This window comes from Corylus avellana, chromosome 1 (genome assembly GCF_965113065.1).
Source record: "Corylus avellana chromosome 1, dhCorAvel1.hap1.2, whole genome shotgun sequence".
In the NCBI taxonomy this organism is placed as follows: domain Eukaryota; kingdom Viridiplantae; phylum Streptophyta; class Magnoliopsida; order Fagales; family Betulaceae; genus Corylus; species Corylus avellana.
The window spans coordinates 16,161,377-16,182,896 of NC_142490.1; the positions used below are offsets into that span (position 1 = coordinate 16,161,377).

Sequence of the window (21,520 nt, forward strand, 5' to 3'; positions counted from 1 at the left end):
TTAGGAGTCATGGAGGTTTTGGTTGATTTCCTAATATTATTGCTTGAATGGCATACTAGGAGTCTTGAGGGTTTTGGTTGATTTCCTAATATTATTGTTTGAATGGCATATTAGGAGTCTTGGGGGTTTTGTTTGATTTCTTGATATTATTGTTTGAATGGCATATTAGGAGTCTTGGGGGTTTTGGTTGATTTCTTGATATTATTGTTTGAATGGCATATTAGGAGTCTTGGAGGTTTTGGTTGATTTCCTAATATTATTGCTGGAATGGCATATTAGGAGTCTTGGGGGTTTTGGTTGATCTCTTGATATTATTGTTTGAATGACATATTAGGAGTCATGGAGGTTTTGGTTGATTTCCTTATATTATTGTTTGAATGGCATATTAGGAGTCTTTGGTGTTTTGGTTGATTTCCTAATATTATTGTTTGAATGGCATATTAGGAGTCTTGGGGGTTTTGTTTGATTTCTTGATATTATTGTTTGAATGGCATATTAGGAGTCTTGGGGGTTTTGGTTGATTTCTTAATATTATTGTTTGAATGGCATATTAGGAGTCTTGGAGGTTTTGGTTGATTTCCTAATATTATTGTTTGAATGGCATATTAGGAGTTTTGGGGGTTTTGGTTGATTTCTTGATATTATTGTTTGAATGACATATTAGGAGTCATGGAGGTTTTGGTTGATTTCCTAATATTATTGCTTGAATGGCAGATTAGGAGTCTTGGGGGTTTTGGTTGATCTCTTGATATTATTGTTTTAATGACATATTAGGAGTCATGGAGGTTTTGGTTGATTTCCTAATATTATTGTTTGAATGGCATATTAGGAGTCTTGGGGGTTTTGTTTGATTTCTTGATATTATTGTTTGAATGGCATATTAGGACTCTTGGGGGTTTTGGTTGATTTCTTGATATTATTGTTTGAATGGCATATTAGGAGTCTTGGAGGTTTTGGTTGATTTCCTAATATTATTGCTTGAATGGCATATTAGGAGTCTTGGGGGTTTTGGTTGATCTCATGATATTATTGTTTGAATGACATATTAGGAGTCATGGAGGTTTTGGTTGATTTCCTAATATTATTGCTTCAATGACATACTAGGAGTCTTGGGGGTTTTGGTTGATTTCCTAATATTATTGTTTGAATGGCATATTAGGAGTCTTGGGGGTTTTGTTTGATTTCTTGACATTATTGTTTGAATGGCATATTAGGAGTCTTGGGGGTTTTGTTTGATTTCTTGATATTATTGTTTGAATGGCATATTAGGAGTCTTGGAGGTTTTGGTTGATTTCCTAATATTATTGCTTGAATGGCATATTCGGAGTCTTGGGGGTTTTGGTTGATCACTTGATATTATTGTTTGAATGACATATTAGGAGTCATGGAGGTTTTGGTTGATTTCCTAATATTATTGCTTCAATGACATACTAGGAGTCTTGGGGGTTTTGGTTGCTTTCCTAATATTATTGTTTGAATGGCATATTAGGAGTCTTGGGGGTTTTGTTTGATTTCTTGATATTATTGTTTGAATGGCATATTAGGAGTCTTGGGGGTTTTGGTTGATTTCTTGATATTATTGTTTGAATGGCATATTAGGAGTCCTGGAGGTTTTGGTTGATTTCCTAATATTATTGCTTGAATGGCATATTAGGAGTCTTGAGGGTTTTGGTTGATCTCTTGATATTATGGGTTGAATGGCATATTAGGAGTTAATTTTTAGGCTTTTGGTTCATTTCTTGATATTATTGTTTGAATGACATATTAGGAGTCATGGAGGTTTTGGTTGATTTCCTAATATTATTGCTTGAATGGCATACTAGGAGTCTTGGGGGTTTTGGTTGATTTCCTAATATTATTGCTTGAATGGCATATTAGGAGTCTTGGGGGTTTTGGTTGATCTCTTGATATTATTGTTTGAATGACATGTTAGGAGTCATGGAGGTTTTGGTTGATTTCCTAATATTATTGTTTGAATGGCATATTAGGAGTCTTGGGGGTTTTGGTTGATCTCCTGATATTATTGTTTGAATGGCATATTAGGAGTCTTGGGGGTTTTGCTTGATTTCTTGATATTATTGTTTGAATGGCATATTAAGAGTCTTGGGGGTTTTGTTTGATTTCTTGATATTATTGTTTGAATGGCATATTAGGAGTCTTGGGGGTTTTGCTTGATTTCCTAATATTATTGTTTGTATGGCATATTAGGAGTTAATTTTTAGGCTTTTGTTTGATTTCTTAATATTATTGTTTGAATGACATATTAGGAGTCATGGAGGTTTTGGTTGATTTCCTAATATTATTGCTTGAATGGCATACTAGGAGTCTTGGGGGTTTTGGTTGATTTCCTAATATTATTGCTTGAATGGCATATTAGGAGTCTTTGGGGTTTTGGTTGATCTCTTGATATTATTGTTTGAATGACATATTAGGAGTCATGGAGGTTTTGGTTGATTTCCTAATATTATTGCTTGAATGGCATACTAGGAGTCTTGGAGGTTTTGGTTGATTTCCTAATATTATTGCTTGAATGGCATATTAGGAGTCTTGGGGGTTTTGGTTGATCTCTTGATATTATTGTTTTAATGACATATTAGGAGTCATGGAGGTTTTGGTTGATTTCCTAATATTATTGTTTGAATGGCATATTAGGAGTTTTGGGGGTTTTGGTTGATTTCTTGATATTATTGTTTGAATGGCATATTAGGAGTCTTGGGGGTTTTGGTTGATTTCTTGATATTATTGTTTGAATGGCATATTAGGAGTCATGGAGGTTTTGGTTGATTTCCTAATATTATTGCTTGAATGGCATACTAGGAGTCTTGAGGGTTTTGGTTGATTTCCTAATATTATTGTTTGAATGGCATATTAGGAGTCTCGGGGGTTTTGTTTGATTTCTTGATATTATTGTTTGAATGGCATATTAGGAGTCTTGGGGGTTTTGGTTGATTTCTTGATATTATTGTTTGAATGGCATATTAGGAGTCTTGGAGGTTTTGGTTGATTTCCTAATATTATTGCTTGAATGGCATATTAGGAGTCTTCGGGGTTTTGGTTGATCTCTTGATATTATTGTTTGAATGACATATTAGGAGTCATGGAGGTTTTGGTTGATTTCCTTATATTATTGTTTGAATGGCATATTAGGAGTCTTTGGTGTTTTGGTTGATTTCCTAATATTATTGTTTGAATGGCATATTAGGAGTCTTGGGGGTTTTGTTTGATTTCTTGATATTATTGTTTGAATGGCATATTAGGAGTCTTGGGGGTTTTGGTTGATTTCTTAATATTATTGTTTGAATGGCATATTAGGAGTCTTGGAGGTTTTGGTTGATTTCCTAATATTATTGTTTGAATGGCATATTAGGAGTTTTGGGGGTTTTGGTTGATTTCTTGATATTATTGTTTGAATGACATATTAGGAGTCATGGAGGTTTTGGTTGATTTCCTAATATTATTGCTTGAATGGCAGATTAGGAGTCTTGGGGGTTTTGGTTGATCTCTTGATATTATTGTTTTAATGACATATTAGGAGTCATGGAGGTTTTGGTTGATTTCCTAATATTATTGTTTGAATGGCATATTAGGAGTCATGGGGGTTTTGTTTGATTTCTTGATATTATTGTTTGAATGGCATATTAGGAGTCTTGGGGGTTTTGGTCGATTTCTTGATATTATTGTTTGAATGGCATATTAGGAGTCTTGGAGGTTTTGGTTGATTTCCTAATATTATTGCTTGAATGGCATATTAGGAGTCTTGGGGGTTTTGGTTGATCTCATGATATTATTGTTTGAATGACATATTAGGAGTCATGGAGGTTTTGGTTGATTTCCTAATATTATTGCTTCAATGACATACTAGGAGTCTTGGGGGTTTTGGTTGATTTCCTAATATTATTGTTTGAATGGCATATTAGGAGTCTTGGGGGTTTTGTTTGATTTCTTGATATTATTGTTTGAATGGCATATTAGGAGTCTTGGGGGTTTTGTTTGATTTCTTGATATTATTGTTTGAATGGCATATTAGGAGTCTTGGAGGTTTTGGTTGATTTCCTAATATTATTGCTTGAATGGCATATTCGGAGTCTTGGGGGTTTTGGTTGATCCCTTGATATTATTGTTTGAATGACATATTAGGAGTCATGGAGGTTTTGGTTGATTTCCTAATATTATTGCTTCAATGACATACTAGGAGTCTTGGGGGTTTTGGTTGCTTTCCTAATATTATTGTTTGAATGGCATATTAGGAGTCTTGGGGGTTTTGTTTGATTTCTTGATATTATTGTTTGAATGGCATATTAGGAGTCTTGGGGGTTTTGGTTGATTTCTTGATATTATTGTTTGAATGGCATATTAGGAGTCGTGGAGGTTTTGGTTGATTTCCTAATATTATTGCTTGAATGGCATATTAGGAGTCTTGAGGGTTTTGGTTGATCTCTTGATATTATGGTTTGAATGGCATATTAGGAGTTAATTTTTAGGCTTTTGGTTGATTTCTTGATATTATTGTTTGAATGACATATTAGGAGTCATCGAGGTTTTGGTTGATTTCCTAATATTATTGCTTGAATGGCATACTAGGAGTCTTGGGGGTTTTGGTTGATTTCCTAATATTATTGCTTGAATGGCATATTAGGAGTCTTGGGGGTTTTGGTTGATCTCTTGATATTATTGTTTGAATGACATGTTAGGAGTCATGGAGGTTTTGGTTGATTTCCTAATATTATTGTTTGAATGGCATATTAGGAGTCTTGGGGGTTTTGGTTGATCTCCTGATATTATTGTTTGAATGGCATATTAGGAGTCTTGGGGGTTTTGCTTGATTTCTTGATATTATTGTTTGAATGGCATATTAGGAGTCTTGGGGGTTTTGTTTGATTTCTTGATATTATTGTTTGAATGGCATATTAGGAGTCTTGGGGGTTTTGCTTGATTTCCTAATATTATTGTTTGTATGGCATATTAGGAGTTAATTTTTAGGCTTTTGTTTGATTTCTTAATATTATTGTTTGAATGACATATTAGGAGTCATGGAGGTTTTGGTTGATTTCCTAATATTATTGCTTGAATGGCATACTAGGAGTCTTGGGGGTTTTGGTTGATTTCCTAATATTATTGCTTGAATGGCATATTAGGAGTCTTTGGGGTTTTGGTTGATCTCTTGATATTATTGTTTGAATGACATATTAGGAGTCATGGAGGTTTTGGTTGATTTCCTAATATTATTGCTTGAATGGCATACTAGGAGTCTTGGGGGTTTTGGTTGATTTCCTAATATTATTGCTTGAATGGCATATTAGGAGTCTTGGGGGTTTTGGTTGATCTCTTGATATTATTGTTTTAATGACATATTAGGAGTCATGGAGGTTTTGGTTGATTTCCTAATATTATTGTTTGAATGGCATATTAGGAGTTTTGGGGGTTTTGGTTGATTTCTTGATATTATTGTTTGAATGGCATATTAGGAGTCTTGGGGGTTTTGGTTGATTTCTTGATATTATTGTTTGAATGGCATATTAGGAGTCATGGAGGTTTTGGTTGATTTCCTAATATTATTGCTTGAATGGCATACTAGGAGTCTTGAGGGTTTTGGTTGATTTCCTAATATTATTGTTTGAATGGCATATTAGGAGTCTTGGGGGTTTTGTTTGATTTCTTGATATTATTGTTTGAATGGCATATTAGGAGTCTTGGGGGTTTTGGTTGATTTCTTGATATTATTGTTTGAATGGCATATTAGGAGTCTTGGAGGTTTTGGTTGATTTCCTAATATTATTGCTTGAATGGCATATTAGGAGTCTTGGGGGTTTTGGTTGATCTCTTGATATTATTGTTTGAATGACATATTAGGAGTCATGGAGGTTTTGGTTGATTTCCTTATATTATTGTTTGAATGGCATATTAGGAGTCTTTGGTGTTTTGGTTGATTTCCTAATATTATTGTTTGAATGGCATATTAGGAGTCTTGGGGGTTTTGTTTGATTTCTTGATATTATTGTTTGAATGGCATATTAGGAGTCTTGGGAGTTTTGGTTGATTTCTTAATATTATTGTTTGAATGGCATATTAGGAGTCTTGGAGGTTTTGGTTGATTTCCTAATATTATTGTTTGAATGGCATATTAGGAGTTTTGGGGGTTTTGGTTGATTTCTTGATATTATTGTTAGAATGACATATTAGGAGTCATGGAGGTTTTGGTTGATTTCCTAATATTATTGCTTGAATGGCAGATTAGGAGTCTTGGGGGTTTTGGTTGATCTCTTGATATTATTGTTTTAATGACATATTAGGAGTCATGGAGGTTTTGGTTGATTTCCTAATATTATTGTTTGAATGGCATATTAGGAGTCTTGGGGCTTTTGTTTGATTTCTTGATATTATTGTTTGAATGGCATATTAGGAGTCTTGGGGGTTTTGGTTGATTTCTTGATATTATTGTTTGAATGGCATATTAGGAGTCTTGGAGGTTTTGGTTGATTTCCTAATATTATTGCTTGAATGGCATATTAGGAGTCTTGGGGGTTTTGGTTGATCTCATGATATTATTGTTTGAATGACATATTAGGAGTCATGGAGGTTTTGGTTGATTTCCTAATATTATTGCTTCAATGACATACTAGGAGTCTTGGGGGTTTTGGTTGATTTCCTAATATTATTGTTTGAATGGCATATTAGGAGTCTTGGGGGTTTTGTTTGATTTCTTGATATTATTGTTTGAATGGCATATTAGGAGTCTTGGGGGTTTTGTTTGATTTCTTGATATTATTGTTTGAATGGCATATTAGGAGTCTTGGAGGTTTTGGTTGATTTCCTAATATTATTGCTTGAATGGCATATTCGGAGTCTTGGGGGTTTTGGTTGATCGCTTGATATTATTGTTTGAATGACATATTAGGAGTCATGGAGGTTTTGGTTGATTTCCTAATATTATTGCTTCAATGACATACTAGGAGTCTTGGGGGTTTTGGTTGCTTTCCTAATATTATTGTTTGAATGGCATATTAGGAGTCTTGGGGGTTTTGTTTGATTTCTTGATATTATTGTTTGAATGGCATATTAGGAGTCTTGGGGGTTTTGGTTGATTTCTTGATATTATTGTTTGAATGGCATATTAGGAGTCTTGGAGGTTTTGGTTGATTTCCTAATATTATTGCTTGAATGGCATATTAGGAGTCTTGAGGGTTTTGGTTGATCTCTTGATATTATGGTTTGAATGGCATATTAGGAGTTAATTTTTAGGCTTTGGGTTGATTTCTTGATATTATTGTTTGAATGACATATTAGGAGTCATGGAGGTTTTGGTTGATTTCCAAATATTATTGCTTGAATGGCATACTAGGAGTCTTGGGGGTTTTGGTTGATTTCCTAATATTATTGCTTGAATGGCATATTAGGAGTCTTGGGGGTTTTGGTTGATCTCTTGATATTATTGTTTGAATGACATGTTAGGAGTCATGGAGGTTTTGGTTGATTTCCTAATATTATTGTTTGAATGGCATATTAGGAGTCTTGGGGGTTTTGGTTGATCTCCTGATATTATTGTTTGAATGGCATATTAGGAGTCTTGGGGGTTTTGCTTGATTTCTTGATATTATTGTTTGAATGGCATATTAGGAGTCTTGGGGGTTTTGTTTGATTTCTTGATATTATTGTTTGAATGGCATATTAGGAGTCTTGGGGGTTTTGCTTGATTTCCTAATATTATTGTTTGTATGGCATATTAGGAGTTAATTTTTAGGCTTTTGTTTGATTTCTTAATATTATTGTTTGAATGACATATTAGGAGTCATGGAGGTTTTGGTTGATTTCCTAATATTATTGCTTGAATGGCATACTAGGAGTCTTGGGGGGTTTTGGTTGATTTCCTAATATTATTGCTTGAATTGCATATTAGGAGTCTTTGGGGTTTTGGTTGATCTCTTGATATTATTGTTTGAATGACATATTAGGAGTCATGGAGGTTTTGGTTGATTTCCTAATATTATTGTTTGAATGGCATATTAGGAGTCTTGGGGGTTTTGGTTGATTTCCTAATATTATTGTTTGAATGGCATATTAGGAGTCTTGGGCGTTTTGGTTGATTTCCTAATATTATTGTTTGAATGGCATATTAGGAGTCTTGGGGGTTTTGTTTGATTTCTTGATATTATTGTTTGAATGGCATATTAGGAGTCTTGGGGGTTTTGGTTGATTTCTTGATATTATTGTTTGAATGGCATATTAGGAGTCTTGGAGGTTTTGGTTGATTTCCTAATATTATTGTTTGAATGGCATATTAGGAGTTTTGGGGGTTTTGGTTGATTTCTTGATATTATTGTTTGAATGGCATATTAGGAGTCTTGGGGGTTTTGGTTGATTTCTTGATATTATTGTTTGAATGGCATATTAGGAGTCATGGAGGTTTTGGTTGATTTCCTAATATTATTGCTTGAATGGCATACTAGGAGTCTTGAGGGTTTTGGTTGATTTCCTAATATTATTGTTTGAATGGCATATTAGGAGTCTTGGGGGTTTTGGTTGATTTCTTGATATTATTGTTTGAATGGCATATTAGGAGTCTTGGAGGTTTTGGTTGATTTCCTAATATTATTGCTTGAATGGCATATTAGGAGTCTTGGGGGTTTTGGTTGATCTCTTGATATTATTGTTTGAATGACATATTAGGAGTCATAGAGGTTTTGGTTGATTTCCTTATATTATTGTTTGAATGGCATATTAGGAGTCTTTGGTGTTTTGGTTGATTTCCTAATATTATTGTTTGAATGGCATATTAGGAGTCTTGGGGGTTTTGTTTGATTTCTTGATATTATTGTTTGAATGGCATATTAGGAGTCTTGGGGGTTTTGGTTGATTTCTTAATATTATTGTTTGAATGGCATATTAGGAGTCTTGGAGGTTTTGGTTGATTTCCTAATATTATTGTTTGAATGGCATATTAGGAGTTTTGGGGGTTTTGGTTGATTTCTTGATATTATTGTTTGAATGGCATATTAGGAGTCTTGGGGGTTTTGGTTGATTTCTTGATATTATTGTTTGAATGACATATTAGGAGTCATGGAGGTTTTGGTTGATTTCCTAATATTATTGTTTGAATGGCATATTAGGAGTCTTGGGGGTTTTGTTTGATTTCTTGATATTATTGTTTGAATGGCATATTAGGAGTCTTGGGGGTTTTGGTTGATTTCTTGATATTATTGTTTGAATGGCATATTATTTGTTAATTGTTAGGCTTTTGAATGGTATATATATATATATATATTTTGTTTGATTTCCTGATATTCGTATTTAATAGTGTATATATTGTATGTCATTTAAACATATAAAGCATTAAATATAATAAAATTTGATTCGAATCATAAATAGATCCTCTCCTCTTAACTAGATTTCATAAATTGGCATGCATATTTCGAGGTTTACTTCTGTTTGTCGCCATATATATATATATATATATATATATATATATTAGAATGACCAAATCCGGTTTGTTGAAAATATATTATAGAAAATGCAGTTGTTTAGGGTCCTCATAACAAATGTAGTTAAATTAATTAGTGGGCAATATTTTCGATATGGTTATTACAAAACTAACTTCAACTTACTTAATGTACGTAGTAACGATATGGACAAGAGTTAGATGACGAAGTCTAGGGGTACGAAGGAATACAGAGACGGGTGTAAATCATTTGTAGACTTTGCAGTTTGGAATTGTAGAACTCCAGATGGACTTATTGCGTGCCCTTGTAAGATGTGTCGAAACAACAGGAAACACCCGCCAGGGTTGGTTTACGAACACTTGACAGTGGGGAGAGGAATGTGGCCACAATACCAACAATGGATTTTTCACGGCGAGAGGCCTGTAAGAGCTCCAGTTGAAGACGCTCATTTGAACCGTCCGACCGTACATGCGGGTGAAAGCGGAGAACAAGGTGGAAATATGCACAGCCTGTTGCGTGATTTATTTGGCATGCACGAAGTCAGGGAAGACAATTGTGAGCATCAGGTCGAGGTGGAAGGTGAGGAAGAACACATTGTGCATGATGAAGCCGATGAATGTGACGTACGAAAGTACGAGTACTTACTTAAAAACGCGAACCAGCCACTTCATGAAAAGACCAAACACAGTAAACTGAGTGCTACTGTACATTTGTATAACTTGAAGTGTGTGGGTGGAGTTAGTAATACGATATTCTCAGCTTTCCTAGATTTCATCAATCAGTTGCTTCCTGTAGATGATGGGGGTTTGCCCGGTAATACATATGAGGCGAAAAGGTTTCTAAGGGATATGGGACTCGGGTATGAGAAGATACCGGCTTGTCGTAATAACTGTATGTTGTTCTGGAAGGGCAATAAGGATTTAGAATTATGTGTTAAATGTGGAGAATCTAAATGGAAGGATGACATCTATTTAGACGAGGATGGGCAGCCCATAACGTCGAGTAAGCGACGTCCAATGAAAGTGTTGCGGTGGTTTCCAATCATACCATAGCTACAAAGGTTGTTTATGTCGCAGCATACTGCGCTCCATATGAGATGGCATGCAGACGGCCGCACAAAAGATGGTGTGTTGAGACATCCGGTCGACGGTGAAGCGTGGAAGTTATTTGATAATTTATATCCGGATTTTTCAGCGGACAGCAGGAATGTAAGGCTTGGCCTCACCTCAAATGGGTTTAATCCTTTTGGAAACTTGAGCACATCCCACAGTATTTTGCCTGTAATGCTAGTACCATACAACTTGCCTCCTTGGATGTGTATGAAACAAACTTCTTTTATATTATCTTTGATTATTCCAGGTCCAAGTTCACCTGGAATGGATATAGATGTTTACCTGCAACCTTTAATTGAAGAATTACATGAACTATGGAATGTAGGGGTACAAACATTTGATGTCTCCCTGAAAAAAGAATTTTATGCTCAGAGCACAGTTGATGTGGATAATTAATGACTTTCCCGCATACGGAAGCTTGTCCGGGTGGCCCACCGGGGGTGGAAAGGCATGCCCTTGCTGTATGCATGCAACAAAGTCTAAACGATTAAAACACGGGAAAAAATTTTGCTTTATGGGGCATAGGCGATACTTGCCCATGGATCATCCATGGAGGCGGAACAAAAGAACTTTTGACGGTAGCCAAGAACTAGAATGTGCCCCCAATGTGCCAAGTGGAGATGAAATTCTAAAACAGTTAGAAGGGATGGTATTTGGGGATGAGAGCGCTGGTAAGTCAAAGCCCATTGATAAATCAAATAGGAAGAGGACTCATAATGATAATGTTGTGTGGAAGAAGAAAAGTATTTTTTTTAGGTTGCCGTACTGGAAAGATAATTTATTACGGCACAATCGTGATGTTATGCACATAAAAAAAAATGTGATGGACAACATAATAGGCACATTATTGGGTATCAAAGGGAAAACAAAGGACAACCTTGAAGCACGTAAAGACTTGCAAGAATTGGGTTTGAGACCTACACTTCATCCGTTCACGGCAGATGGGATAATCTATATGCCCCCAGCTTGTCACACGATGTCCAATGAAGATAAAACTAGTTTCTTGAAAGTTCTTCGAAATGTTAGGGTGCCCGACGGATATGCCTCGAACATTTCCAGGTGTGTACATCTTAAAGACCGATCGATTTCAGGCTTGAAGAGCCATGACAATCACGTACTGATGCAACAACTTCTTCTTATTGCATTCCGTGCTACGTCACTGCCAGATAAAGTGGTTAGACCCCTTGTTGAAATGTCTGCAATCTTCAGAGGCATTTGTTCGACGGCATTGATTGCAGAGGATATGAATCGTATTGAGAGTGATGTCTATATCACTTTGTGCAAGATGGAGCAGGTATTTCCACCTGGGTTTTTCACGAGCATGGTTCATCTTGTCGTGCATCTTGTCCGTGAATGCCGCCTCGGTGGACCTGTACAATATAGGTGGATGTATCAGGGAGAGAGGTAAAGTTAATTCGACGCAAAACTTACATTTTTTCTCTCTTCATTTATTTAAAAACAATTAAATCCAATGATTGACTGCTTTGATATGTAGGGGCCTTGGGGGTTTTAAATCTAATGTGCGAAATAAAGCGGCTCCTGAGGGCTGCATTGCGGAGGGGTATATTGCAACTAAGTTGGTGACGTTTTGCTCTCATTATTTAGATAACGTACCGACATTTCACAATAGGCCGCAAAGAAACCCGGATGGGTCTAAAGGGGCTGGGACACGAGTCGACCTCGACAAATGCACATTGACTCAAATCCACCGTTATATTATGTTTAACTCGGACGAGTTTCTCCAATTACGGATGTGAGTCGGTTTATAGCATAGAATGTTCATTTATCTTACACCCTTAGTTGTATCTTATGGTTTTCATATTTAATTTGAAATTGTAGGATGCACATGGATACACTTAGGGAACCGAGAATTAGGGGGCGACTCACAGATGATCAGTTGGAAACCCAACATGTTGAGCAATTTTTCCATTGGTACCGTGACTACGTAAGACTAATGTCATGTGTGCCTATTAAATTTCTTGTATTTGATTCTTATTTCTATTCCCTCAACACACTAACTATGCGACTTTCATTATATTATACTCGTAGGTCGATCGTTTGGACGATCGACGTAGGAATGAAATGAGTCAGAAACTAGTAATACATTGTAGAGGGCCGATGATCTCAGCAGTCCAGTATAATAGATATGTTGTGAACGGCAAGTTGTTTCGTAAGGTTGCACATGATGTGGGAAAGAGGTCGCAGAACAGTGGGGTGTGCGTGCCAACTGTTGATGGCCAAATATACTTCGAGAAGCTAACCCAAATACTTGAGGTGGAGTATTACGATAGGACGAAGTATGTTATGTTTAAGTGTGATTGGGCGGACAACACATTGGACAGGGGATATAAGGTGGACAAGTATGGCTTAACGTTTGTGAACTTTAAAAACCTTGTCCATACGGGAGAGTTGATTACTGATGAACCGTATGTGCTGACATCTCTAGTGGAACAAGTTTTTTACGTCGAAGATGAAAGGAACCCAGATTGGGCTTGTGCTGTAAGGACAAAACCTAAAAACATATACGACGTTGGTCAGGGCCAAGGGCCTCATGATGATCATGTCAACTACCACGAGAGTGAGCCACTAGTATTGAACAGAAATCCTGATGATCCGCATGATGACGTCGAATACGTTCGACAAGATTTAGCACCGATCGAAGCGTATGTTATCACATTATATTTCAATATTGTGTACATGTTTGGCTTTGTTATATATTTATACATTGATTGTCATTCATTGGTTTGTTGGTGTATATTTAAACATTTATTGTATATCTAATACATTGTATAGATTACTAATCCCACGCTCGTTTATTTCGCAGGGTAGTATGAGTAATCGAGGGAGGACAAAAAGAGGACGAGGGACACCGTCTTCTACGCGACAGACTACGGGTGGACGTGGGTCGAGACTGTTCGACCCTAATGACAGTGAGGCGCAGGACATTGCTATGCTACTGCGTCAGCAACCAGGGTATCGACCGATACTTCCAGAGCATGTAGACGAGCCACCCCCTGCTACACATAATTATATCTTCAACAATAATGAAGATATTCCAGGCTCCTCGAGTCAAGTAGACCCAGATTTGCTTGACCCATCCCGTCGGACAGGCCTTACCCAGTTTGGGCAATCTCCGGATTTGCAATCCCCGCCAGCAAATTTGACCCAGCTGGGTCGGTTGCTGCACGACTTTTTTGATCGCCCGCCACACAGCATAGCACACGTGGATGATAGTGATACGCAGGCCGATGAGGACATTGAGGTGGAGACAGCTGACTTATTGGACGGCCAGCCTGCTGGACTTGCTGGGCAAGTGTTGGGTATCAGCGAGGTTCAGACGATAGGTATGTATAGTAGTCAATGTTGAAATAAGTATGTATTTGTTTATATATTTTATTCTATTTATAAGCATTCACTTCCGATTAATGTCGGTATTTTTTAATTTTTGTGTGTTAAACATCAATGCAGATTCACAGAATAATATTGAAGTGTTGCATATAAATACGTCGCGCAAGGTATGGGACATCCCCCTTGGGAAAAGGATTGTGATGGAGTATAATGGATCGTGGCAGCCAGTAGGACTAAGCGGGTCAAATTTTAGACGGGTGACGGGCAAGGTTGTTAGGGGCGGGGCTTTCCTTAGGATATCTGACGACTGGTTGAAGGTACCCGACAACACGAAGGAGGACTTGTGGAGCTCATTGATGGTATGTGAAACGTTACGAAATTCTCAATTTACAGTCAACTGTACATAGCAGTTATTTGACTCACTGGTACTAACGATTAATTGATGTACATGTCATAATTTCTCAATTTGAAACTTATGCAGACGCAGTTTTATATCCCGCCTGGCTTTGACATTGTGGCGATCAAGAAGGACGCATTCCGTGACATGGGCGACAAGTTGAGGCGTTGGAGACATGACTTTAGAGCGACACTCTATATTCAACGAGGTGAGACGCCTGCGATAGTGGAGCAAAGGATGTCCCAGCTCCTTAAAGAGTACAACACGACAGACGTGGATATATTGTTGGAACAATGGTGCGATCCCGCGTATCAAGTAGGTTACTAAGTTAATTTCAATTGTGTAGTTTCAGTAACAGTTTAATATTATAAAGATGTGTCACAAATTAATAACGTATATGTGTTGTGTACGTGTAGGACTTTGCTCAGCATATGAGAGAGATACGAGCCAAGAATAACACACCACACTGCACTGGCTCGAAGAGCTTGGCAAGGTTATGCAATGAGGAGGTATGTCTGTCATTTACCATTTATACACATATATATGTCATCATTAATTTAATATACATACTAACATATGGATTGTGTTGTGGGTTTTTAATTGCAGCTAATTAATACGGGCATAACTCTTACTCGAGCGAAGGCTTACATCAAGACTCACCGAAAGACAGACGGTAGCTTCCCAAATCGGGTGGTCGAGGAGAGAGTTGTATGTTGTTTACACCCTTCATCTTTTTATTTGTATTTGTGTATAGAAAATTTATTTGTGATGGACAACATAAATAACAATGATTTGATGTAATGTAACTTACAGTTGTTGATGGAGGAGCTAGTGGAAAACGATCCTGCAGAATTGGCAGACGCTCCTCATGGGACCATTCGGTGGGCACCAAACGACGTATACGCCCAAGTGCACAACTCTAAGCCAGAATATGCGGGTCGTGTTCGGAGGGTTAGTAAGAATATTCTTCCTACGCACGGCAACATCTACTCTTACTATAAACCATCCTCACAGAACCCAAGAAGGTCAAATGTCCCGGAAATGATTGAAAGAGCACTCGGAGTTGAAAGGGAGCAGCACAAGATAGATATGGCTGCACAGTTGGCACAGCAGAGGTCTGAGATTACTGCGGAGTTTAACGCACTTATGGCTGCACAGATGGCGGCGTATGAGGCCCGACTTTGTGTGCTTGAGAGCTCGAGACATGTCTCCGAGCCAGAGGTGACCAATGTTAGAGCTCCGCCAGACTTAGAATCCCCAGTTCGTGCGATTGTGAGGTCCTCAGTAGCTAGCGGACCAGGTAAAACTATATTAGTTTTTGTTTCTCTTAAAGTAATACGAGTAACTTCTGAAATGGCTATCAATTTAATAGTTAATAAATTTGTTTGGTAATCACACTTTGTTCATATGTTTTTGGAATACATGCATGTGTATAACACATTTATACCGTAATATGTGTAGATGACGTAAGGCTAGAAGCTGAGGATGACAATCAAAACGAACACCCACAACGGACCCCGAGTGGACAAAAGTCTCGCTTATCAAGACATTGTACCACTGGTTCAGCAAGCCCGTATGTATACATATGACTTATTTCGCGCCAGTTATTATCGAATATTTATAAATAGCGTATATACTTAACTCAAAATATTTGGAATTAGGAATACAAATTAATATGTGTTGTGGTTGTGGAAATGCTGGATACGCGTAGATCATATATATGCTTTGTAATTTTAGATCATTTTCACAGTTTGGATTATCATTGAAACTATAGCGTTGTACTCTAAGGTGTGTGTTGGCAGTGTAGCTATAGCGTTGAAGTTATTTATCGTCTATTTATTCACTTCACTACTGTTAAATATTGTTGAGTATGACGTTTGTATAGTTTGACGAAGTTAGTTGCTTAGGACTTGATGATTCCTGATTGATTGTTCGAGTGTTTGTTTGCTGACTAATTGTTGTGTAATCATTTGCAGTGAGTGCGGAGAAGTCAACCCGTTATGATGGTGTTCACCAGATTTTTTGTTGGGGTGTTTATACGTAATGTACTCGAGAATCACTTAACTTGTATGTTTAAGGTTTTGTTAATGTATATGTATATAGTTATAATTTATTTGTGGACAATGACGTAATATACAACAATGTTATTGTATATATATATCAATTTTTGTGGACATGAAATTGATATATGTTGTGGGGAATGTTGGGATAGGACTTGAGAAATGGATGTATGTTGATAGCAATTGATGATGTATGGTGAGAGCAATTTATGATGTATGATCAGGTGTGTACAAATAAACAAAATTTGGAGAAAAATTTTTTTATGATCAGGTGTGTAAAAAAAAATTTTTTTTTTTTATGCACAAAATCGTAACGTGTCAAAAACTGACACGTTACTACTTAGTAACGTGTCAGTTTTTGACACGTTACTATACTTAGTAACGTGTCAAAAATTGACACGTTACTAAGTAGTAACGTGTCAGTTTATGACACGTTACTATACTTAGTAACGTGTCAAAAATTGACACGTTACTAAGTAGTAACGTGTCAGTTTTTGACACGTTACTAAGTAGTAACGTGTCAGTTTTTGACACATTACTAAGTAGTAACGTGTCAATCTTAACACGTTACTAAACAAGATTTAGCAACAATCAAATTCCTAACACGCCAGACACGTTACTATATACATGTTACTAAAATTTAGTAACGTGTTAACCCTAGTGACACGTTACTAAACCACTGTTACTAACCCACATAATTTTTGTAGTGTCAGGGATAGGACCATAAAGCTCATTCATTGAGAGATCAAGTGTTTCTAACATGTGTAAATTCCCAATTTTTTTAGGAATTCTTCCAGTGATATAATTCATTGACAAATTCAAATTGATCAATCTTAAGAGGCTTGTAATATTAACAGGTATTTCTCCGGATAACTTGTTACTTGAAAGGTCTATAGAATAAACAAGATTAAGGACTAGATCATTATACATATATTCTCTCCCTTTAGAAACCAACAACATTTGTTCACCATTATACATTTCTCCATATCCATCATTACTTAGGTTTCCTAAACATTGAGGGATGGCTCCCGAAAAATTATTGTGTGCAAGGTCTAGGATTTGAAGATTTGAAAGAAGACATAATTGGTGTGGTATGTCCCCATGAAACAAGTTGGACCTTAGGCTTAACCTCAATAAATATGGTGAACTTTCACCCATCCATGCAGGAAGTTTTCCAAAGAATTTGTTTTCTCCAAGATCAAGACTTTTCAAGTTTCTGTAATTTCTAAAGAAAGAGGGAAGCTCTCCTTCGAGATGATTTTGGGGCAATGATAATACATTTAGTGAACTCATATGTCGCATTGAGTGGGGGAGTTTCCCAGATAGGGAATTGTTTCCCAAAATAAGGCCATTCAATTCCTTTAGCATTCCTATGGCATGGGGAATTCTACCAGTAATTGAATTTGATGAAAGGTCCAACCAAGACAACTTGGGCAATAACTCACTTATGTTTTTTGGAAAAGGTCCAAAAAACTTATTATTCCCGAGATATATGATGCTTAGATTACTATGAAAAAGTGGAAGTGGACCCTCTAAGTTGTTGTAACACAAATCAAAATAAGATGCTAAAGGGTGAAATTGAAAGTATGGTACCTGCCCGTGTAATTTGTTACGAGATAGACTCCAATGGGTGACATTTGGGCAAGACTTCCAAAGTCCATGCGAAATGGTGTCGGAAATGCCAGCATTGTTGAGCACAAGAAAATTGAGTTGATTTTGGGTTTTTAGCGAAGTTGGAAAGTTTGAGCCGATCTGAACCTTTTTTAAATAAATCATTTTCAGCTTAAAAGGAGGAACCCATTCCTGTTTGACATCTAAAACCAATGCCCCTTTTGCATTAACATTCGTAGACAACATAAGAGATTTTAATCGGGTGAGATTTTGAAAATGAGTTTCAGTTAGGACACCTTCCCAAGAATTCTCATTTAGGCCCAATGAAACAAGCATTGACAATTTCCCGATGCTTTTTGGAATTGTTCCATTCATTTGATTACCAAAGAGGTGAAGTTCCCGCAATGACGATAAGTTCCCATCTTCAGAGCTATTGTTGGAACATTGAGACAAGCTATCCACAAACTCAGTTATCTCCCCATTTATATTGTTGGAATACATATATAATGCTTGCAAGTTGCAAAGGTTAGCAAATGAGTTCGAAATCTTTCCAATTAAATTGTTATCACCTAAATTCAAGTCACGCAATTTGGTTAGATGTCCCAGGCCAACCGGAATAGCACCTCTAAGCAAACTGGACTCAAGTTTGATTGTTGAAAGCCCACTCACATTTGACAACCAGTGAGGTATGAAGGAGTTAAAATGGTTGTAAGAGAGATCAAGGACTAAAAGTAGTGTAAAATTGATGGAGGAAACAAAGTGAGGAAGACTAACAAGTCCACAACCAGCTAGGTGTAACTCCCGTAAGGAAGGAAGCATATTAACTGCATGAAACCAATTTGGTACTTTCTCAAGATTTACAAAATCCATTCCAAGGTACTTAAGAGAAGGAAAGCCATCAACCCATTCAAGACTTCCGACCTCCAATCTTTGAGATGAAAAGTTATAGGAGTTAATGGAAAATGAAAGGAATTGAGGTCTAGATATTGGAGCCTTGAAAGATTCCAAAGATGGGGAGGAATAACTCCAACAAACAATGAAAAAGAGAGATTGAAATACGTCAAACTTTCAAGGGAACCCAAAAATTTTGGGATATTGATTCCATCAAAATTGTTCAAGCTTTGGTCAAAGTAACTCAAATGCTTTAGATCGAGTAAAGAAGAACTTATCTTTCCCCCAAGGCACGACTTGTTGTAAGCTTCCATCTCTTCATTTGAAAAATCTAAATCTGGTTCAACATCATAATAATTAAAAGGCGAAAATGGGTTTTTGAGGTCAAGCTTGATGACATTTCCTGTGCTATTGTCACAGCCAACACCTGTCCAATTGCAGCAATCATCACCAACCCAAGAAGAGAGACGGCCAGCTGGATCAGTAAGATTGTCTTTAAAGGAAAGAAGTGCTTCCCTTTCCGCCTCTAAGCATCTTAAATTTGGGCTCTTGGTACATGAAATGGGTTTAATAAGTTGAAGGTAGGATGCAGTTCCAAGCAGAGAGAAGAAGCAAATGGGGATGAGATGAAGAGTGGACATAAAGCTAACCATATATTCTGCCACTGAAATGCTTGTGAGGCCTAAGACATGCATGAGGGAGTTCAAGTATTTATTCTTGGCGATGAGAGAGGACACACTTACACGTGGCACAAATATATGGAGTAGTTTTTAATTTAAAGTTAAACCACAACATCGTGTAAAATATGAGGATAATTGGTTCGGAAAGCTAAGCAAGTATATATATATATTTTGAAAGGAATTGAGCTAATTAGTAATCAGGCCTAGGGCTGGTTATCGGTCGGTTAACCAAATCCTAACTGATTACTGATCGATAAGAAGTGTTAACAGAAAATTATCGGTCATATCGATAATCGGTTAACCGGTCGGTTTAATCGGTTTAGGCTTTTGTGGGCCTTTTATTGGGCTTTTACTGGCTGCTAATTGGACAAAAAATTAATTGTTTTGGAGGCCCAAATATGTTTTGTTGGGCTAAAGCCTAAAATAGCTTATTACAAATTAGTTATTTTATAGTATATTTTTGGCTAAAATAGCTTATTGAATTTTTTTTTTTTTAATTTATTTATTTTATATATATATATATATATATATATATATTGATCCACTACATTAATAAATATAAAATTCTAAAAAATTAAAAATTAAAATAGCTATCATATCGATTTTTCGATAAAAAATTTTTAACCGACCAATTACCAACCGATAAGCTTATCGGTATAAAATTTTTAACCGATAACTATCGGTTACGGTTTATATCGGTTCGGTTAAAATCGGTAATCGGTCGGTAATCAGTAATCGATTAATCTACCTACCCCTAAGTAATCCTATTAAACGACTATACAAATTGGTCTATCATCTCTAATTTCAAAAATAAATTGTACCATGAAGATATATATAAAGCCAAATTAATCTCAATTCCCTATTAAATGTTGTTTATTTTATTAAAATGTACTCTGTACAAATAATATATACATTTATAAGTGTCTACTTATACTTTTGTTTTAAAAAAATTTAGATATATGTGATGTTACCGATTAAATGGCCGAGTTTCTAGTGGGGGTTTAGATAGATTTGCCTTAATCTGTACTTCTTTTGCTTCTGTAACCGCCTTGCTCAGCCCCTTAAGAGGACGAGGCCACTTGTTTGACCCATTTCTTACCCTTTGTTTATATTTTCGTACTGTTGTTTTTCGTTTTGGGTCTGTTGCTGGGGAGCCCACACCATTTTCGTTTTTAAGATCGTCTGCTCATTCTTCCTTTCGGATCAGAAGAAAAAAGAATCATTCCCTATAACCTTTTTCCTTATTCAATTAAAATATATATATATATATATATATATATATATATATATAAAATAAAATTGTACCCTTTTCCTCCCCGATTAAAGGCCGAGTTTCAGGTTATAAGATAAAATTGTACCTAAACATGTTAAGTCAATAATTCAAGATAAATATATTTTTTTCATCTCATCTTACAAATTATCCATTAGATTTGTAGACTTATATGGATCTCACATAAATTCAATGGTAGACACTACAAATCTAATAATTGATCTATTAAATTTATAAGAGAATATGAAAATAATATGAATAAATTATTGACACCAATCATTTCTCATAATTCAAAGAGGCATGATTATATTTTATTTAAAGTCGTGATAATGAAATGCACTTTCAATCTATCCAGTTTTTTGACTAAGAATAAATCAAAGAAATAAAAGAGTTTGGAAGTCTGTCTCAATATATAGGAAAAAATTCACCTAACCCTCAAATTACTATCAAATTGATAATGTTGTTTCAAATTTTCAATTGTGATAATGTCTCCTCAAAACTACTAAATATTGTTAATCTTTCTCTAACGAAACTACTCTTAATAAAATAAAAACAAAAGTAGTAAAAATTCTAGAAATACCTTAAACTTAAAAAAAAAAAAAAAAAATCCAAAGGTTTGCCAATTTTATTTTATTTTATTTTTTTAAACACCTTTTTATAATAAAAAATAAAAAATTTCCTTTATATACACGTACGAAGACTAGAGTCTTCACGCCG

The 21,520-nt window shown here is 36.0% G+C and overlaps 2 protein-coding genes, 1 long non-coding RNA gene and 1 pseudogene across 3 annotated transcripts in view; 3 read left to right on the forward strand and 1 right to left on the reverse strand.

Annotated features, from left to right (window-relative positions):
- Positions 1 to 19,506, reverse strand: part of LOC132169217 (receptor-like protein EIX2) — a 36,901-nt pseudogene extending 17,395 nt beyond the window's left edge.
- LOC132171862 (uncharacterized) overlaps positions 1 to 21,520 on the forward strand; it is a 71,074-nt gene that overhangs the window by 29,262 nt on the left and 20,292 nt on the right. The gene's annotated exons all lie outside the window — the stretch shown is intronic.
- LOC148587986 (uncharacterized) lies at positions 11,061 to 12,632 on the forward strand. The gene is made up of 4 exons (XM_088512261.1): positions 11,061 to 11,950; positions 12,042 to 12,299; positions 12,386 to 12,478; positions 12,596 to 12,632. Exons 1-4 carry the CDS (start codon positions 11,061 to 11,063, stop codon positions 12,630 to 12,632), a joined length of 1,278 nt encoding a protein of 425 aa, XP_088368387.1.
- On the forward strand, positions 15,556 to 16,407 carry LOC132168470 (uncharacterized). The gene is made up of 3 exons (XR_015909784.1): positions 15,556 to 15,591; positions 15,753 to 15,864; positions 16,268 to 16,407. It is a non-coding gene; the product is annotated as an uncharacterized LOC132168470 (long non-coding RNA).

Bases quoted from the DNA above. Each gene is read 5' to 3' on its own strand.
- LOC148587986 (XM_088512261.1), top strand. From the start codon at position 11,061: ATGGGGCATAGGCGATACTTGCCCATGGATCATCCATGGAGGCGGAAC. The intron at 11,951-12,041 runs GTAAAGTTAATT...TTTGATATGTAG, and splicing joins TGGATGTATCAGGGAGAGAG to GGGCCTTGGGGGTTTTAAAT. The intron at 12,300-12,385 runs GTGAGTCGGTTT...TTGAAATTGTAG, and splicing joins GAGTTTCTCCAATTACGGAT to GATGCACATGGATACACTTA.